This window comes from Eimeria mitis, genomic scaffold (assembly GCF_000499745.2).
Source record: "Eimeria mitis Houghton genomic scaffold, Emh_scaff2668, whole genome shotgun sequence".
Taxonomy (NCBI): domain Eukaryota; phylum Apicomplexa; class Conoidasida; order Eucoccidiorida; family Eimeriidae; genus Eimeria; species Eimeria mitis.
In genome coordinates, this window is record NW_013571010.1 from 3224 (window position 1) to 3637 (window position 414).

Here is a 414-nt window from a genome sequence, read left to right on the forward strand (position 1 = left end):
ACAGCAGCAGCAGAAATAAATTTACTTTAGAGGGGAAAATTTATATGCAGGAAAAATATAATGCAGCAGCAGCAGCAGCAGCAGCCGCTGCTGCTGCTGCTGCTGCTGCTGCCTCGAGTTGTGTGGTGTCTCGGGAGTCGTTCTATGCGCAGCAGCAGCAGCAGCAGCAGCAGCTCCTGCTGCTGTTGCTGCAGTAGTTGCAGCAGCAGCTGCTGCTGCTGCCGCTAGATACAGCATAATTATATTATTTTAAAGGAAAACTGTTTATTATGATATTATGTGTGTGATGTAATATTCTCCTGCTGCTGCTGCTGTTGCTGCTGCTGCTGCTGCTGCTGCTGCTACTTGGGGCCCATGCCGCAGCCGACTCGAGCCGCAGGCGCATAGAAGCAGAAGCAGCAGCAGCAGCAGCAG

The 414-nt window shown here is 51.7% G+C and overlaps 1 protein-coding gene across 1 annotated transcript in view; it reads right to left on the reverse strand.

Annotated features, from left to right (window-relative positions):
* The window catches only part of EMH_0057110 (uncharacterized protein), a gene marked incomplete at both ends in the record, with an annotated part of 1782 nt that extends 1397 nt beyond the window's left edge, over positions 1-385 (reverse strand). The window contains one exon of the mRNA XM_013497429.1: positions 346-385. Within this exon, the coding sequence (XP_013352883.1) occupies positions 346-385 (40 nt within the window). The remainder of the gene's footprint in view (positions 1-345) is intronic.
* Between the last annotated feature and the right edge of the window lie 29 nt (positions 386-414).